Source organism: Pelodiscus sinensis, chromosome 3, assembly GCF_052426305.1.
Source record: "Pelodiscus sinensis isolate ZL-2025 chromosome 3, ASM5242630v1, whole genome shotgun sequence".
Taxonomy (NCBI): domain Eukaryota; kingdom Metazoa; phylum Chordata; order Testudines; family Trionychidae; genus Pelodiscus; species Pelodiscus sinensis.
In genome coordinates, this window is record NC_143054.1 from 159,668,514 (window position 1) to 159,684,025 (window position 15,512).

The 15,512-nt window shown below is 46.1% G+C and overlaps 1 protein-coding gene across 1 annotated transcript; it reads left to right on the top strand.

The window, feature by feature from the left end:
- Positions 1-1,274: 1,274 nt before the first annotated feature.
- Positions 1,275-4,503, top strand: MIXL1 (Mix paired-like homeobox). Its single transcript, XM_075925301.2, has 3 exons — positions 1,275-1,548; positions 1,622-1,887; positions 2,088-4,503. The coding sequence occupies exons 1-3, from the start codon at positions 1,464-1,466 to the stop codon at positions 2,670-2,672; spliced, it is 936 nt and encodes a 311-aa protein (XP_075781416.2). The 5' UTR covers positions 1,275-1,463; the 3' UTR covers positions 2,673-4,503.
- Positions 4,504-15,512: the final 11,009 nt, after the last annotated feature.

Consider the following 15,512-nt stretch of genomic DNA (forward strand, 5'->3'; position numbering starts at 1 on the left):
CACCACAACTCTCAAATCCTATTCAAACTTAAAATCCCCACTGTGGGCATGGCCCAAACTGTGGCAGGTTCAGGAAGGAACACATGTCCACAGAGACCCATCACCGGCTTCACAATCAAGAAGGGTCACCTCTGCTTTAACAGGTAAAGTATGTTGCTCCACAATAGGGCAGTGACAATCCATTCACAAGCCCCCAAGACCTGAGAGCTATTTTACTCCAGGAGTACCCTTCCCAAGGTAGGACAGCAAAGGCATGTACTGTCTAGTGCAGTGGTCCCCAACCTTTCGGGGTTGCTGGCCACCTGGGGGAGGGGCTGCTCACACGCCAGGCATCCGGGGGCGGGGCCGCTCATGTGCTGCATGTCCAGGGGTAGTGCCACCCATGCGACGCATGCCCAGGGCCGGCATTGCACATGTGCTGCGCGCCCAGGGCATGGGCCGCCCATGTGCCACGTGCCCAGGGCAGGGGTCGCCCATGCGCTGCGCGTGGGGGCTGGCCCAGATAATTCGGTGTCGCACATAAATGCCCCAGCGGGTGCCATGGCGCCCGTGGGCACCACATTGGGGACCACTGGTCTAGTGAACCAAGTGGAGACTTCTGGCTATAGACATTTACTACAAGCACAAATTAACCACCACCTACTGGAAGAACACAAAGCCAAGTGTTGGGTGGGTTTTGTGATGACTCCCTTCCTCCCGCTCGCCTCCCAACAACCATCAGGTGACTGGACCTTTGGTCACTACTTTTGATGGATTAAAGTCAGTTTCTTTCAAACGCACGTCATGATAAAGGAGAAAAATCCAGGACGTCGCGATATAAAGGAATGGACTCCAATAAATAATGCTTTGCATCGTCCATCTATCGTTTTGCATAGGGCCAGCCGCCTACATGTGCAAGTCGGAACCGGGAAATTTCCGATTTCTGAATCAGCTGGCTTGGTTTCAAATAGTTTCTCTTGTTAAGATGCAATCGGTTTCCGGCACGCTCGGGCTGCGCACATAGCAAGGGCTGTTGTTTCAAAAAGCCAGTTGTTTTTAACCAATCGAAACAGATTTCTCCCCCAGCCGATCCCGGGGCGTAGAGAAGAAAGGGTGGCCTGGCATCCCACATGTCTCAGGACTGGCTTACGGGGCGCCCCATCGCTCCCGCCCACAAATCCTGTTGCTAGCAGCGGACACCGCTGCAGATCCCAAGGGTGGCACGAAGCTTGCAGGGGGGTCGGGACGAGTTCACACTTCTCTTGACTCAGTCTCTGACCTAAGGAAGGGACTCCCAGGTCTGCCCCCACTCCCAGCCCCTCAGGGCATCCTACAGAGAGCGGCTGGCCCGGCAGCCTTTGATCCTCGCAGACCAGCCCCAGCCCGCCTGCCTGTGCGCTCCCAGTATAAAGGGCAGGGCGGCAGGGCAGCCGCTCGGAGCACGCGGGTCTCTCCAGTGGCAGCAGCCGCGGCTCGCCCGCCCCATGGATCTCTACCTCACCCAAAGCGCTGCCCGCGTGGGCAGCCTCGCCCGGCCGGAGGCTCCCGCCCTCAGCGCCTTCGCCGCAGGTAGGTGCCAGCGCTGCGCCCCAGCTCTGGCGTGGGCGAGGCCGCGTGGCTGACTGCGCCCTTCTCTTTGCAGACAGGAGCGAAGCGGCCGGAGGTGGCTGCCCGGCCCAGTCCCAGGAGGAGCTCAGCCTGCCCGCCTCGGCTCCCGGCGCCGCCGCCTTGCCTTGCCCGCTCCCGCCGGACACGGCGCCGCCCCTCTCCCAGCGCAGGAAAAGGACCAACTTCACCGCGGCTCAGCTGGCGACGCTGGAGCTGGTCTTCAAGGACACCATGTACCCCGATATCTACCTGCGGGAGAGGCTGGCCGACGTGACCCACATCCCGGAGTCCAGGATCCAGGTGAGCGGGAGGCCGTGGCCCGGCGTCCTGGGGCACAGCCGGGGTCTGGGCCGCTGCTCCGGGCTCAGCCTGTAACGCAGTCGCTCCGCTGAGACAGCCGGGCTGGCTTAGTCCCGCAGAGAACCAGCCCGCGAGCAGGGAGCGGCCTGGCCAGACGCCCGCCCTCGGAGGTGCTAACCGCGGCTCCCTGCTCTTCCCAGGTCTGGTTCCAGAACAGACGTGCCAAGTCCCGCCGGCAGCGGGGGAAGCCCGGCAGCGGCCCGGCAGCGGCAGAGCCTTTTCCCAGCCACACGGCTCCTACCAGAACCCGCCCGGCGCCGCAAGCCCCGAAGTCCCCGCAGCACGGCTACTTCCCGGCTCCGGCAGGGGCCGCCAGTGCTGCCCAGCCCCCTGGTCCCAGCAATCAGTCCAGCACCAGCGGCCAGGCCCCGGAGGCGCATCAGCCCCATTACACGCTCTCCGGGGTAGCCCAGATCATCCAAGTCAAAGAGGAAAACGCTGGGCCGTACAAGTGGCCTTCCACTCTGCCCTTCCAGCGCGGGCTTGGGCTCGATTTTGAGCGCGCCCCGCCAAACAAGACTATTGGGCCTGAAATGAATTTTCTAGTGCCGCTCTCAGAGGGGGTGAGCAGACACGGCGGGATGGGGAAGGTGCCTCCCTCCCGAACGCCCCAGCCCATCTGTGGACAATATTCGCCTGTCTCTGATGCAGAAGACACCAGCGGCTATTGCGAGTCCGGCTCGGAATGGGAGGAGAATCCCTTCAGCGCCTTTAGGGGCATCTGAGGGAGAAACCATTCAAGATCTGTAGGGAGGCGGGAATGAGGAAAGTCAAAAGGAAATGGGTTTATAAGTTCATTTATAACGAGACTTGTGAAACTTGTAAGGGGGGGGGGGGGTTTGAAACCGGCCATTTTCGAGTCTCATCTTTCGGTTACAGAAATAAGATTTGGAAATCACAGGTACCTTAAGGAAAGGGCATTTAGGCGAATTCGGGTATCTGGGAAACAACTGCTGCCAATTTATCAGCCAGCCAATCTCCATCAAATCAAAACTTTTACCTAGGGAAGGGACGCATGGCAAGAATAAGTCTGTGCTAGTGTCTGAACAGAGTAGAAAGCAATTTCTTTCCTTGTCTTTAAGCAACTTACTTAAACACGTGTATGATTTTCCCCTGTAGTGTACTAGACAAAGGGGAGTGACTATTGCACATCTCTACCTTGTTTACATAAAGCCACTGAGAGCACCACTGGTTAAACTACCCAAAAGGGAAGTTGGATGCCCCGGGTTCCTTAATCCTAGAACAATTTAACACTGCTTTTAAACAACTTAAATAAACCCAATTCCTTCTCTTGTTCCTGAAGGTCTGCTAGCAGCTGTTGCAGAATGCCTTTCACTGAACCCTACCAGGTTCCTAGATGCCTTGCTGCCTGAGGGGAGGAAGTGAATCACACCCAGGCTGACTAGAGTGTGTAACGGATACATGGACATATTGAGCCATTGAAAGCTTCTAGAATAAAACGACTTTGTAGAGTGCTGCACTCTAATTTGATCACAAGGTTTTAGAATTGCACTATTAAGAATCATTGCCTGATTTTGTGTTAATATCACTGCAACTGTGTGTGGGGTAGGGTTAGTAAAGACAGTGTTGGAGTACGTGCAATGCTACCTCTTATTTGTAATTAAATTAAGTTTAGTCTTCTTAAATGTATAAGACCTTAGATTATCTCATAGCTAAGAAGATATCCATTATTGACAAATTTAGAATGTGCAGAAGACCCAATATTTCTAGGTGGTCTCACCCTTCTCTTCCCGTAAGATACATACAAGTGTCATTTGAACACACTCTCAGTATATATAACAGAAGTTGCCATCATGAATACAAAACATTCTCTCTGAAAATAAGTGCAATAGTAAAACTTTAATCTTACCTTGTAAAACTACCATCAGATGAAAATACAGCTTGACTTTTAAAATAAGAACAGACTATGATAGTTCACCTTCTTTGCTATATCAAATGAGTATCTAGCTTTTTAAAACTTCCACTAATTTATTTATTTTTGCATCTGTTTATCCTTCTGTAGAAGAATTAGGAAACTCCTAGTTCTATTTTTTTTAAACGGTGACATCTCTTTCTGAGAAGAAAAATAAAAACAAGCATTTGTTATATTCTAGTTGCTTTTTCTATTTTTTTTAAACTGTGACATCTCTTTCTGAGAAGAAAAATAAAAACAAGCATTTGTTATATTCTAGTTGCTTTTTCTTAATGTGTCATTTTGTAAACAGGTTAAGTAACCTCTCTTAATAGGTTGCAAACTCAAGACTGAATTTGATCAATAGTCAACAAAATGTGCTAATTTTCCTGAGAGTTATAACCTGATAGTATAAATGTTGTTGGGAGGGGGACAGAGAGTGTAACCTCTCAATCACTTTTATATAAGAGCAAAAAAAAATTTTTTTTTAACTTAATCAAACCGTGTAAATTTAAAGTGCCCTACCACACAATGAATTAGATTAGATGTTAACCAAAACCACATAAAAGTACATGAGAATCTTTCTTCTAACAGGGTGGGATTGTAAATTTTCTTTGCAAGGCCCTAGAGAATTCCTTTTAAGAAATCCCCAACCTCTTGCAAATACTTAAAACACATAGGGTATGTCTACACTACCCCGCTAGTTCGAACTAGCGGGGTAATGTATGCATACCGCACTTACTAATGAAGCCCGGGATTTGAATTTCCCGGGCTTCATTAGCATAAGCGGGGAGCCGCCATTTTTAAATCCCCGCTGCTTCGAACCCCGTGTAGCGCGGCTACACGGGGCTCGAACTAGGTAGTTCGGACTAGGGTCCTATTCCGAACTACCGGTACTCCTCGTGAAACGAGGTGTACCGGTAGTTCGGAATAGGCACCCTAGTCCGAACTACCTAGTTCGAGCCCCGTGTAGCCGCGCTACACGGGGTTCGAAGCAGCGGGGATTTAAAAATGGCGGCTCCCCGCTTATGCTAATGAAGCCCGGGAAATTCAAATCCCGGGCTTCATTAGCAAGTGCGGTATGCATACATTACCCCGCTAGTTCGAACTAGCGGGGTAGTGTAGACATACCCATATTTAGCAAAGTTTTAAGCATTTGCCCATTTACTTAAATAGTGGTATTCACGTGCTTACATGTGATTGTATGTTTTCAGATTTAGTGTCATGGAACCTAAACTGGGTTTCAACTAATATGGGGGAAATTCCTACAGATGAAAAGCTAGTGTAAACTGGACCTAAATTCAGAATTAGCTTTAAGTGTAACACAAACACTTGAATATCTTAAAGAATTAAGGAAGATTTACCACAAGAGAGATTTATCATTTGGCTTTTTAAGCAAAAGTTAATTTTAGATCATCCAATCTTTATTTTAAACCTTAGCTAGCCAGGTCAACCAACTGTTCCTGTTACCTCAGACAAGGTGACTGGGAATTTTGTCTCAGTCTTTCCTCCAAATTGGCCTAGGGGAGCTTTTCAAAGAAGGAAAACTCCAGATCACATAACATTGCTTCTGCTAGATTCCCCGCTCAAATGTCCTAGGGCACATGTGCACAAGAGCTGAAATGAGGAATAAAAGGGCCAGATTCTCTCCTGTACTTTGTCTCCTTTGCCTTTCCATCAGTCTTTTGGCACAAAAAAGCCTTGATGACCCTCTTGTAAGGGAATTCCTTAATGACTCCCTGACCAGTGTAGATAGCTCCTATGGCAATCTATTCTTGGACTAAGGGGAGGCAGTATTTCTGTAGCATGCTATATTCACACAAATGTGGAAGGCTGATGAATCCTTGGGGACTATTGCTAGATGGCATAGTTTACAGCAGTGTTTCTCAACCAATAGTAGGAGTACCCTAGAGAAGTCTGGGGGGTATGTCAACACAACTGAAATTTGGAGAAAAGTGAATTTTTGTTTTAAGTTTTACAGCGCTTTATTCTTTTTGTACGTTTTACACCCAAAAATTTCATCGCCTGCTGCCCGGCTATGATTAAATTGTTTAAACAAATGTGTTGCAATGGTAGAAAAAAATTGTGTGCGTCTGAAAACTATGTACTGGAGATACTTATAATTTTTTGTAAAGGGATACTTTATAAACAAAGGTTGAGAAACACTGGTTTAGAGGTCGTTGGGTTGCTCTAAAATACATGAAATTGGGGCCAGCATAGAACTAGAGAGGGAATCAAGAAATCGCAACCATCTCTCTGATGACTCCATTCCTTCTCTGCTGTGACGTGGCAGTCCTGCTAAGCAGAGATGGTAGGCCTACATTTTAAAAGACTTGCCAAAGGCTACACATGCAGGTGGTGGCAGAACTAGAAACACTTGAATAATTAGTTCTAAGGACTATAACTATCCACTACTAGAGCATAATGTTGCTTGTACAACTACTTCAAATCTCTGTATCTAATTAGGCCAACTTAAAATCATAATGCTTACCTTTCTAATGTACAGTAGAGTCCCTATCGTCCGACCTAAACGGGACCGACACATGGTTGGATTACCGAATATGTCAGATGATACGGACTCTACTGTAGAGAGCAACGGAACAGCAGATGTCGCTCCTGCCACAGACGAAGCGTCCCTGGCAGAAGCGGCAGCAGCTGCTCCTAGAGAGTGACGGGGCAGCAAGTGGGGCCGTTCTCCCGTCCCATGCTGTATCAGACCCTGCAGCAGGGTCGGATAAAGGGGAGTGTCGGATTACCGGGTGTCAGTTAATCCAGACTCCACTGTACTTTGAAATCTACATGTGTAAATAAATGATCAAAGATAGTTTTTTGAGGTGGTTCCTAAAGATTTGTTTACATAGGTAATTTGTTCTGGCTTTGGCCATTGATGGCCAGATGCCAGTATAGTTACTCTATATAAACTTACAGATTTCATGGCCAAAGGGAAATCTGTGATCATCTGTTCTTTCTATGTAAGAGCGCATAGAACTTTACTGGAGTAACTCCTGTTTGAATCAGAGTATATCTTTTAGAAAAACCATTCAATCTTGATTTTTAAAAAATCTCCAGTTGAAGGTACATAAGCAAAGCAACTATAAGAAGTTACCCTGTGCAGAAATGATGGTTCTTCAAGATGTGTGTGTCATGATTATGAGGGTTAGCCAGCAGCCTGGGGATTAAGGGGTTAACTACACCTAGCCAGGTGGAGTGACCAGTAGGAATGTAGGAGGGAGTTTCAACCTGGGACAAAGGAATTTGGGTTTTTCCTTTGTCCTTTTGTCTCTCTGGGGAGTTCTCTGCAGCTACAGAGAGGGACAAGCATGTCTCTCTCTCTCTCCAAGACACCATTCTTCATTTTCTGTAAGTAGGGTAAAGTTTAGGTAGTTTCGTTAGGTTTTATTGTTTTAAGGATTGGGTACTGGATCTGAGATCTGGCACTGCTTAAAAGATGTTTTGGCTTTTCTTTGTAACTAAGTTCTAGGCCCATGGAGTTTCTCCATGAGTATGTTTTGTTACCTCCCTATCTAGTCATTCTGGTTGCAACAGGAATATTGTTGTAATAATAAAAGTTCGTTCTTTTCTTTTTATTAACCTGGCATTGGTTAATTGTATGCCTTGATTTTTATTTTAGGGGTAAGATTTCCCAAATGATCTTTCCCCTGGTTTCTTTATCGACATTTGGGTGGTGGCAGCGGAAGTTTTATTCCCAAGATCTAGGTTTTTAAGATTTTGGGGGAAGTTTTATACCAAAGCCTGGTAGATAAGGCTTTGGGGTACACTTGCTGGCCCCCACTTCTGCATTTATCATGCCAGAGTAGGGAAGGAGCCATGACAGTGTCCCCCTGTGGGTGCTCCACTCAGGTCTCAATGCATTCTCATGCCGCTGATTGGAGATTTTGCCTAGCAGTGCCTTCCCATGCCATGCATGTGCAAGTCACCGTCTTGCGCTGTTTCCGTCCATTAGATGCATGCACGATCCTCTCCCTGTTCGTTGTCTACCGCAAATCCAATAAAGAACTCCAAGTAGAAAAGAGGAAGGGAGGGGAGAGGAACACCCACAGGGACACGCACCTTGAAGAGCTATCATTACTGCATAGAGTGAGTAACTTCTCCTTCGAGTGGTGTCCCTGTGGGTGCTCTACTCAGGTGACTAAGTAGCAGTACCCACCATACAGCGGTAGGCACTGGAGTCATTTATGTGAAGAAGCAAGGACCACATCTGTTACAGTGGTGGTAGATAAGGGTCCTTTCTGTAGGGCATAATGTTGTGCCAAAGTATGATGGAAAGACCATGTCGGTGCTCTACAAATGTCCTCTAGTGGCACATTATGTAGGAAAGCAGCTAATGTGGCCATCACATGTGTGGAGTATGCCCTAATAATCTGTGGTGGTTCTTTTCCACAAAGCTTGCAATCCACTTGGAAATCCATTGCACACAGACAACTGTTTCCTTGCGGGGACCAGACAAAGAGATGAAGAGTCTGATTTTCTGGTCTTTCTGGTTCTCTCTAAGTAGAACGTGATGGCTCCTCTGGCATCTAGGGTGTGAAAGATGGGCTCTCTCAGAGAAACGTGAGGTTTAGGAAAGTACTTGGGTAAGTGTATGGGTTCATTTAGGTGGAAGTCCGATATAACTTTGGGGAGGAATGGGAGGAGGCCTGAGCATGACCTTATCCTTAATAGAGTACGGTGGGTGAGCCATGAGGGCTGCAGTTTTGCCCACTCTTCTCACAGATGTTATTGCCATTATGAAAGCCACTTTCATGGACAGGTATTGTGGTGGGGCCGTGGCTAGTGGTTCAAAGGTGGCCTACTGAGTGTTTCAAGTACAAAATTCAGGTCTCAAGGTAGTATAGACGGGCATAAATTTGGATGTGTTTTCCACAAGCCTGTTAAGAAGCACTTCGTCATTGGGTGTGCAAAGAGTGAGAGATTGTTGACTGGTTTGTGGAAAGCTGGGATAGCAGAGAGATGGATGTGTATTGAGCTGATGGAAAGGCCTGCATCACTGAAGTCTATCAAGTACTCCAATACAGTAGGTCTGGAAGCGGTGTTTGGTTGTAATTGACAAATGCCACACCACTCCTGAAAGCATTTCCATTTGTTCTGGTAGATGCATCTTGTGGAGGAACATCAACTATTTAGTAGGGTCTGCTTAACTCTCTCTGAACAGATAAGTTCATTTTGGAACCATGGAGGAGCCATGCTGCGAGTTTCAGGTTTTTTATGTTCAGGTGGTGGGTCTTGTCCCGATGTTGGGTTAGCAAGTGGGGACTCACGGGGAGAGGAATCAGTTGACTTTTTGATAGCTGTTGTAGCTAAGGGAACCAAGGTTGTCTTGGATATTAGTGAGCTATCAGAATTACTGCAGCCCGGTTGGAGTGGAACTTGATTACTCTGGAGAGTACGGGAATCGGTGGGAAAGAATAGAGGAGGGGAGTGGTCCAGCGAATGGTGAAGGCATCTCCCGCTGATCTTTACCCTGACCTGCTCAGGAACAGAATTGGTGGCATTTGGGGTTGGTTGCTGTGGCAAATAGATCTATGCTTGGGAATCCCCATTGTCAGAAAATTGAGACTGAGTTTCCATTTGTGTTGTTCAGAGAAGTGTCTGCTCAGTATGTCAGCCCTGGTATTCTGTTGGCCTGATATGTAAGTGGCAGTTGGGGTTATCTGGTTCTTGAGGCACCAGTTTCAAAATCTGATTGCCTCTGCACATAATGAGCGTGATTGGGCACCCCCAACGACTGATGTAGATTAACATAGAGGGAATGTTGTCCATGAGGACATGAATGATTTTGCCCTTTATAAGGGGAAGGAAGTGAGTGCATGTTTTATGGATGGCCCTGAGTTCGAGGATGTTGATATGGAGGTGCGTCTCAAGTTAAGACCATCTGCCCTAAACCATTCTCGTGCCACAGTGGGCGCCCCAGCCCAGAAATGATGCATTGGTCAATGATGGGTCTGGGCAATGGAAAGGTACGGCAGCTAGCACATTGCTTGGCGAGGTCCACCAGTCGAGAGATTGTAGGACTATTCATGGGAATGTGAGGCGCTTTGCAAAGCTTGTGTCGATTGGGGACGTAGACAGCTGAGGTCAGTTTTTGTTCTCCATAGTGTCGGAAGTAGCTGGCATTGGGGAACGAGCGGCCCAGGACATAGCAGGCAATGATCGTGCCGGAGAAGCCTGGGGCACTCGAGAGCCTCTGTCGGGAAATGAACTAGCCCTCTCATGGGGCACTCAATGTGCCCGTGTCTCTGGGGGCTTATCCCCTGGAGGTTGGAGGCATTTCTCCCAGAGGAGATTCTTCAGACTCATTTTGCAGTTTTTCCTCGCTCTAAGGGAACTGAGGGAGAATTGGTGTGCATCTAACAGACAAAAACAGCACAAGACGGCAACTGTTTCTGGGTGGCATGGGAAGGCACTGCTAAGCAAAATCTCTCATCAACGGCACGAGGATGCACTGAGCCCTGCGTGGAGCACCCACAGAGACACCACTCAAAGAAGAAACAGCAATTTACATTGGTACAGCCTCCCCCAGTTTCAAGCAGGCGTAAACTGCATGGATAAAAATGGTGACGTGTAGTATCTCCACTAACAGAGATTTTTGCTGATTGTTCATGGCTGGAAACAGACAAGGCCTGAATGTCATAGTAACATGCTAAGTACAGTGTGCACTGAATGAGGCAAGTCTCTAAGGAGCCGTTAGTAATTTAATAACATGCATTCCATCTATTTAAAATGATCTTCATTTACTTACGTAGCAGGAGAAAATGAAGGATGTAAAAAATAATTGTGGTGGGAAATAACCAAAATCAATCATAGAATCATAGAACACTACAACTGGAAAGGACCTCGAGAGGTCATCGAGTCTAGTCTCCTCCGCTCACAGCAGGACCAAGCACCATCTAGACCATCCCTGACAGGTGTCTATATAACCTGCTCTTAAATATCTCCAGAGATGGAGATTCCACAACCTCCCTAGGCAATTTATTCCAGTGTTTAACCACCCTGACAGGAAGTTTTTCCTAATGTCCAACCTAAACCTTCCTTGCTGCAGTTTAAGCCCATTGCTTCTTATCCTATCTTCAGAGGTCAAGGAAAACAATTTTTCTCCCTCCTCTTTGTAACACTCTTTTAGGTACCTGAAAACTGGTATCCTGTCCCCATTCAGTGTTCTCTTTTCTAAACTAAAAAGCCCAATTATTTCCGTCTTCCCTCATAACTCATGTTCTCTAGACCTTTAATCATTCTTGTTGCTCTTCTCTGGAACTTCTCCAGTTTCTCCACAACTTTTTTGAAAGAACTAGACACAATACTGCAATTGAGGCCTAATCAGCTCACAGTAGAGCGGAAGAATGACTTCTCATGTCTCGCTCACAACACTACTGTTAATGCATCCCAGAATCAAGTTTCCTTTTTTGGCAACAGCGTCACACTGTTGACTCATATTTTGCTTGTGGTCCACTATGAGTCCTAGATCTCTTTCTGCAGTACTCCTTCCTAGACAATGAACATTATTTAGTATACCTGCAAATATTACTAAGTGACAATATTATAGTAACCTATGACATCATTCAGAAAGCCCAGGAACTTCCTGCCAACAGAAGAGTTTTTCCAAAGCTGCAGAGATACTTAAGCATAGTCAAGATAGTTAAGCATAAAATGAACATCATCATCTCATCAATGCACTTACCTAGATACAGTTTCATCACAGCGTGGAAACCTAAAACACATTCTGGCAATCAAGCCAGCTACTAGTGTGGATCAGAGTGAGATGGATCCACTAGAAAGGAAAATGCTGGGTAAGAAAATTTCCATTCTACCATATAGCATATCCCATAGTAAATGGAATGTAATAGTGTATCACATAAATGAGGAGGGAGGTAAAGGAGAATTATAATTTTGTTTACATTAAAATAAAAAATAAAATAAAATATATAAATTTCTTCATAAGACATTTTTAAAATTAAGCAATTATTTGGCAAAGAGACATTTAGTTTAAGGCCAGAAGGGATCACCAGATTATCCAGAGTATTCCAGCAGGATTTGTTTTGGAAGGGGCCATCTTGAGGTTTTTGAGGCCTTGGTGTTTTGGATGGAATGCAATAAACATGACTAATACGTATATGAAGAGGAGTTATCACGTATTTGAATCTAGGACCTCTGGTACATACAGTGAGAATCAGACTTGCAGACCCAGTTAGCTACTTGAAAGTAACCAAGCTATTCTTTGGCAGGCCTAATTCTTGATTCCTATTCTAATTTTTTTGTCATTCCTTGGATATAGCTCTTCTTGAAAGATCTGAAGCTCTTAAGCAGGGCTTGAATTAGGGATTTGGTGGCCCAGTACATTTTTGATGTGGGTATTTTGTGCTCTCAAACTAGACTTTCTTGAAAAAACTTTAGCTCTCATGATCAAAGAGAGATTTTTCCAAATGTAAATTGAACTAGCAATGTCTACCCAAGTTGTCAGAGAGCCTGAAACATAGCTTTAAGAGCTCTTTCACTTCATTTATTTCACTTATATGTTAACTTAGATGTCCAAAGAAGGTAATTTAAATAGCAACATTTCTATTTCCTTGTTGGTCAAAGCACGTAAGAGAGGTGGTCATATACAGATTTGGGACAACTTTTTGGCATCAGAAGTGGATTGCCCTTAGTAGAGTACCATCACTTAGGGCTGGTCTGAATGCACTTTTTGTACTAATGTATCTGTATTAGACTGCAACAATTAAATCAGTACAAAAAACTGTGAATAGACATTCTGATATGCTTCAATCGTCTATCATGGGTTTAGCTATGCCACTTATACCAATATAAAAGTATTTCAATTTCAGTACAATTTACTGGAACAAGCTATATGAATAAGCACTTTTCTATTGCTGTTTTCACATTGGTTGCAACCTCTAATATTCCCTCTAGCATTTTCCATCCATGTGCGTAATGTATTTTATGTGCATTGAGGCATGTGCGGATGTGCACCACCGGTAGAAACACAAACTGTTGGCTTGAGGCACCCTGCTAATTAGCTGGAGTCTCTCCTGGGTGGCTGCTAAAGTGTTCAGCTTATAGGGAACACTGGTTGCAACTATTTTACTTTCAAATCCAGTGTTTCTTAAACTTTCTAAGACTGAGGAACACCAATAATAATTTTTTTAAAATGAGGAATACCAAGAATTTTTTGTTGAAAAAAAAAAAGGGGGGGGGAGGGAAGTTATTGAGGAAAAAAAGGGTCGGGGGAAAGTTATTGAGAAAAAAATCGTCCCTTTAAGGGCGGCCATTTTGAATTCTGTTGCTCTCCGTGGCACACCTCCAACTGCCTCATGGCACACCAGTGTGCCCCAGAACACAGTTTAAGAAACACTGTTCTAACCACTATAAATGCCGTAGACAAACCCTACTTTTAACACACACCCCTCGCAGTTTGACCTGTGATTTCAGGTCAGAGGGCAGAGGTAGGAGTCCAGGAAATAATCTGAGCATTACCAAATGGTAGCCAAGCCTGCAAAGCCCAACAGGACATCAAATTCCCACCCAAAGTGAAGTAAAGTGTGGGGATCCAGTACAGCCCTGTATAATACTTCTAAGAGTACGCTAAATTCAAAAGACCAGAAAGTAATGAGTCACTCCGAGAAGATGATGAACCCAGCAGTGGGCACCTAATTAATATTTTGACCATGTGCATGATCTAATGCCATTTCAATTTGGAGTCTTAAGTGGTCAAAACTCAGAAGAATACCACTCCACCTTGGTCAAGTTGTTCCCTGTTGCTAATGATGCCTGCTTATAAAGGTTGGAAAACTACAGACTGCCCTTAGTCTCATGCGCTATGGGATCTTTAGGGCATAAACTCCCCTTTAATAGAGTGACCATGTCTTTCATGTTTGGGGAAACTGCTGTACCACCCTTTGGTATCAGCAATGGTTCCTGTAAATTATGAGATTTCTTTGTGGTTTAATTTAACATTTTATTGTTACTTGCATTTCCAATACACTTCCCATGAGCTCCACTTTAGTGGAGCATATGAGAACCCCAGCTTCTAATGCTGATATTTTTCCTTAGTTTTGGGCTCTTCTCCTCTGTTTTGCTTTCTCAGCCTGCAGCTACAATATACATACAAACATGCAAAAGAAGGAAACAGATTATGTGGCTCTCTTGGCCTCGTCTGAGGCCAGATACTTCTCTGGTGCTACGTAAGCTCCTTTTTAGTGGAGGGCAGGGAGGGCCCAACAGAAGTACCAAACTGGAGGACTCAGGAGTGCTGATGCCTCAATGCACAGGCAGTCCTGCAATGGAGACAAGGCAAAGAGGACTAGAAGTTGAAAGGAGGTCACTGCTGCATGAAAACTGAATTAAAATAAAATGTATAAATTAAGTGGTTGGAAGAAATCAGACAATGGGTTGTACCTCTAAAAACTGGCATTTTCTAGTCTGGGACCATGGATGCTCCTGACCAGAGAGCCCAGGAGACTAAGGGCAGGAGGGATAGCTAGGGCTGGAGAAAACAGGGTTGGCATTCAGCTGCAGGCAGTGTAGGATTGGGGCTGAAGACCCCATAGCTTGCAGCAGCACAGGGCTGGGGCTGGAGTCTCCTGGCAGCCTGCAGCAGTGAAGGGCCGGAGTCTCCTGACAATCCCCAGGAGCATGGGGGCAGAGCCCTGCAGCAGCCCCCTCAAGCATGGGCCTGGGACTGGAGTCCTGCGGCAGCCTCTAGGAATGCAGGGCTGGGCTGGAGCCCCACGGCAACCTGCTGCAGCACAGGGCCAGGGCTGGAGTCCCCCGGCAGCTCGTGTTGGCATGGGGCTGAAGCCCTGCAGAAGCCCCTGGGAATGCAGGGTTGGAGCAGTCCCCTGGCAGCCTCTAGAAACATGGGGCTAGAGCTCCCGCAGCAGCCCCTTGGAGCTGGGGGCTGGGACTGGAGCCCCACAGGAGCTGGAGCCTGTGCTACTCAGGAAGCTGGCAGCAGCTAGGCAAGCAGCTCAGCCAGCAACCCAGACATTTTGTGGGGGAGGGTGAGGCAGGGTGCTTGTTGGGGCTGCCTGCTGGCAGCACAGGTTGGGGACTGGTGGAAGACCTCCCCAGGTCCGGGAAATTCTCTTGTTTGGGACCGGTCAGATCCTGACAGTGCCGGACCAGAGAGGTCCAACTCGTACTAAACTGTTCCACTGCTGCAGGTAGAACTTAAAGTTGTGGAAACTAAGTGTGGTAGGTCTTAGGGCTTGAGTCCCCAATAATAACACTGGACCATCTCTAAACTTTACAGGGAAGAGACACTATCATTTCTTACTGATTGTGGGGGAATTCTAGGATGTATATTTCATCACAACACAACAATCTGACCCTACATAAATATTGTTCTTACATTAGTGATCTCAAGGCTTAAACATGACATCCTTTTGGACAAGCAATGTAAAAATTAATTTAAGTTCACATTAAATGCACATATTGTTCAATGCCCAAATACAAGTACACATGCATACTTTTACCATAAAATCAATATTATACAGTTTATCTATTATAAAAATATGATTCCATCCCACAGCAGTTATAATTAAAAAATCCCAACAACTTTTAATTGATGTTTTTTATTTAAAAGTATTCTTTGAAAAATCGTATTTAGATATATTGCTAGCAGGCTGTGCCCCCTGCT

Excerpts from the sequence above, each read along its gene's own strand:
- MIXL1 (XM_075925301.2), top strand. The coding sequence starts at position 1,464 with ATGGATCTCTACCTCACCCAAAGCGCTGCCCGCGTGGGCAGCCTCGCC. Across the intron at positions 1,549-1,621 it reads CCTCAGCGCCTTCGCCGCAG|ACAGGAGCGAAGCGGCCGGA; the intron begins GTAGGTGCCAGC and ends TTCTCTTTGCAG. Across the intron at positions 1,888-2,087 it reads TCCCGGAGTCCAGGATCCAG|GTCTGGTTCCAGAACAGACG; the intron begins GTGAGCGGGAGG and ends TGCTCTTCCCAG.